This window comes from Montipora capricornis, chromosome 3, assembly GCF_036669925.1.
Source record: "Montipora capricornis isolate CH-2021 chromosome 3, ASM3666992v2, whole genome shotgun sequence".
Classification (NCBI taxonomy): domain Eukaryota; kingdom Metazoa; phylum Cnidaria; class Anthozoa; order Scleractinia; family Acroporidae; genus Montipora; species Montipora capricornis.
In genome coordinates, this window is record NC_090885.1 from 43,151,204 (window position 1) to 43,155,366 (window position 4,163).

The 4,163-nt window shown below is 43.4% G+C and overlaps 1 protein-coding gene across 2 annotated transcripts in view; it reads left to right on the top strand.

Moving 5' to 3' along the window:
* The window catches only part of LOC138043227 (uncharacterized), a 16,144-nt gene extending 11,981 nt beyond the window's left edge, over nucleotides 1-4,163 (top strand). For both annotated transcript variants that reach the window (XM_068889387.1, XM_068889388.1), the window contains exon 7: nucleotides 1-4,163. This exon is cut by the window's left edge and continues 95 nt beyond it. In XM_068889387.1, coding sequence (XP_068745488.1) covers nucleotides 1-2,874 — 2,874 coding nt within the window. In that variant the 3' untranslated portion in view covers nucleotides 2,875-4,163.

Genomic DNA, 4,163 nt, shown 5'->3' on the forward strand with positions numbered 1-4,163 from the left:
CAGTTGGTGATCGTTCTGAACAATGGCATGAAGCATCGAGCAGATATGAAATACGATAGGTCTCCAGGTCAGAGATACGAAATCGAATTGAACGTCCGCAGTGATTTCACACCGACACTCATCTGCACCCATAAAGATATAAAAGAAGCGTATCTCGAGGCTGGAGGCAATCATGGATGGTACGTTGCATCGATCAACACTTACACCGCGGGAACGAATAAAATGTACACTAAACTGACCACTGATCCAGGCTTCAGTATGTGGGTGGACGCCATAAGAGAACATCGTTATCCATACAACGCCAAAAAGCACCTCCTTACCAATGCCGTTGCAGGATACTGTATCACCTACGTACGTGTAGATGCCAAAACGGGAAAAAAGTATGGAGCTGGCTTCTCAAAAAGCCGGCACACGAAGAATCCTTTAATAGTTCTCATTTTATCAAATAAAGAAAAACTACAGGCAGAACTTGAAGGATCCATGGTTCAAGGCGGATCGTATATGAGAGAACTGCACTTTGCAAGCCGGTTTCACACTAGAGAGTGCGTATCACTATCCGACCTTAAGGAAGTTCACCTACAAACTCAACATGAAGTTACTGATGGTTGGTATATAGCATCCATTCGCACTTCTGCTAAGGCTGGCGATAAGCAGTACGAGGATGTGACAAATGATCCACATCTTAACAAGAAGCTTGATGCAGATGAAGACATCGAACTAACATGTTTAGATCAAGAAATCCTCAACTGTGAATACGGCAATTCATCTTGTGAATGCAGTGCATCGGCAAAGGTTTGTATAATTAACCTTGAAATTGACGAAATTCGAACCTTCACCAGCTATCAAAAGTTATCGGTGGATGAACCTACCGGACTTGCCTTGCGAGGAACCGAGGGAGTAATCTATTACTTCGCCGACAATGGGACATCTCTGCCACTGCAAACTAATAGAGCATGTTCAACACAAAACCCAACCGAATGCACTAATCCCCAGTTTGTCGACGGGAAAACATACCGTTTGGCAATAGCCGTAAATGGACAGATTCCTGGACCTACCTTGATAGTTCACGAAGGGCAAACTGTAAGAATTCATGTTCACAACAATCTTACCACTGAGGGCATTTCAATTCACTGGCATGGGATGCATCAGAAGGGATCACCTTGGATGGATGGTGTAGGCCAAGTGACTCAATGTCAGATAGGGCCTTCATCGAGCTTTACATACCATTACACTGCTCGTCCTTCTGGGACGTTTTGGTACCATTCTCACAGTGGTGCCCAAAGAACAGATGGCTTCTTTGGCGCACTTATAGTCAGAGAAAGCCAGGAAAGAATGCTTCACATCCGAAGTAAACTCCCTGATATGCACAGTGCATTTAAGGACTTTCCAGATAGGCACACCTTGACGCTTCTAGACTGGCAACACGAGGCATCCTTGGACTTGTTCACGCAGATCCAAGGCAGCGTGGGCTTTTATCCAAACAAATCGTCTGGTGAGGTGCCAACTCCAGATGATGAACAATATGTAACCACTCGTAGTTCTGAAGAAGGAAGGGTTGGACCTATTCCATATTTTTCTGGAATTATAAATGGCAAAGGCAGGCATGCTGATGTTCCATACCACAAAACAAAACTGAGTATATTTACTGTTGAGGCTGGTAATAGTTATCGCTTTAGGCTAGTTGGAGCTCAAGGGCTGTACGCTTACAAATTCTCCATCGACGGCCATAAACTAACGGTGGTGGGCACTGACGGCTATTGGATTGAGCCTGAGGAGGAAGTTGACTACATCATCATCCATACGGGAGAGAGATATGACTTTCTCCTCAAAGCAGATCAAACATTGCGAAAAGACTACTGGATACGTGCAGAGACTCTGGAGATAGATAGCAGTGGAACAGGGCCACCCTATCATTCACTAGGACATGTGGCCGAGGCTATTTTGCACTACCAACAGGATGGGGACTCGGTTGATCCGTATGACAATGTACCGTCGACAAAATATCAAGAAGTCAAAGATAACTCTCCTCCCATACAGTGCGACTGCAAAAACCCATGCAAGGCCGTGAACTGCCCGTTTCAGCACTTTCATCAATCATATCACATTGACTGTGTTAATGTTGAAAGTCTACGTTTACTTGAAGCAACTCCACTTGATGAGCTTCCGATTGCAAACCCTAAGGGCCCAATGGAGTGCCCAAATTGCAGACATTTCATCAACTTCAATTTTGAGGGAGATTCTGACACTAGTTCGGTGAACGGGCGCAATTTAATTATGCCATCCTTTCCTCCCCAAACCCAGACTGAAGAGTTTTGGAAAAAAGACACAATCTGTAACCTTACTTCTGACTGCAATCCATCGACGCCCGAGTGCTCATGTGTCTTTGTAATAACCATTCCACATAACGAAACTATTCAACTGGTGTTTTCAGCAATTGGTGCTGTTAACAATGCTCATCCAATTCATCTTCATGGCCACACATTTCACGTTGTTAAAGTTGGATATCCAGAGTACCACCAAAGTACTGGTTTCATCAAAAACCACAACAGTGATATATCCTGTGATGATATCAACTGTACTAAAGAGGGATGCAATCCGATGAAATGTACCAGACCAAGCTGGACAACAGATTCAATGAATTTTTCTATTGACAGCTATACGATCAGAAAGGACACAGTTATGCTCCCCGCTGGGGGATACGTCGTCATCAATTTCTTATCCGATAATCCTGGATACTGGTTTCTTCACTGCCACATAGAAATACACCAGCTCCAGGGAATGGCACTAATTGTCAGTGAGGCCCCTAGCGTGCGTCTCCAACCACCGGAAGGGATGAACAAATGTGGAGACTTTGACATGAGTGTAAACAATTAAAATTACTCTGTGACAACGGGCGAGCTAAGAGAATTATTTCTCTTACTCTATAGAAAAACAGAACTAACACAAGTTGTTGACGTAATGATGGTGCAAGCGAACAACAAAATATCTTGATAATCTATGTAACCTCGAATTTCTTTCTTCTTTTTCTCACAGTGTTCTCGGAAAGAAATGGACGTTTCCCTGGGTTTCTATCGAGTCACAGAAACACTCGAGAAAGTTTGGCCGGAAGAACATGAAAAGCCTCTCGAAACACATAAGTATCTGCGGCTCGTGCCCTCACAGCAATTCTCGTTCTTTCAAACTCCCCATCGTAACTCCATACTAACAGAGAAAATGTTTTCCGTTTCTTAAAGAGAAATCTGAGCGCAATTATTTGTTTGCTGACTGTAGGAACGCACGGTTTGTAACCACGTTAATTAATTGATACTGAAAAGTGCAGAGCCCATGAATTAAGTGCCATTGAACTGCTCTTTTAATTTCAAATGCCCTCCGAAGTTTTTCCTGACCTTTTTCCCGACTTTTTTCTCGACTTTTTCCGGAAGGCCACTGACTCCTACCTACCTGGGTATCTTGAAAACAAAGATCCATAACACCCCTAAGACTCCTAAGACTCGAAAACGAAGAAAGTAACCCAAACCCTCAATTTGGCTAACCCTGGGCCTAAAATCCAACTTTAGGCCTATTTAGGCTTGAGGTTAGCCAAATTGAGGGTTTTATGTTACTTTCTTCGTTTTCGAGTCTTCGGCGTTTCAGGAATCTTTGTTTTCAAGACACCCAGGTAGGTAGGGATCAGCGGCCTTCCAAAAAAAGTCGGGAAATATGTCGGGGAATAAAAGCAGAACGCAGGCAAAACTTCGGGGGAGATTTTAATCTAATAGAGTAATTTAATGGCCCTTAATGGGGTCCGTAGTACAACCTCCACCCAGTTTAGCTGATTTATATATATAACAAGTTTCCAAAACACTTTCGAAGCATGGTCAGAAAGTAGAGACATGGATTTCATGATGGAGTGACATATTCCCTCAGGTTTTCCGTACTATTTCTATTGTCTTGGGATATAAGTAATGCACGGTAAAGACCTGGTCCCAGTTTTTCAAACGATGGATAGCGCTATCCAGCGGATAAACAGTAGCAAACCAATTGAGTTATCCACTGCGGCCTGATCGTAACACCATTTCCGAGTGATATGGCAGAGGTTGTAAAAAGAGATCTCACTCCGTAAGATTATAAGAAACAGTTTGAGTAAGAAGGGTGACGTCCATCCATGCGATACTTGAAGGGCA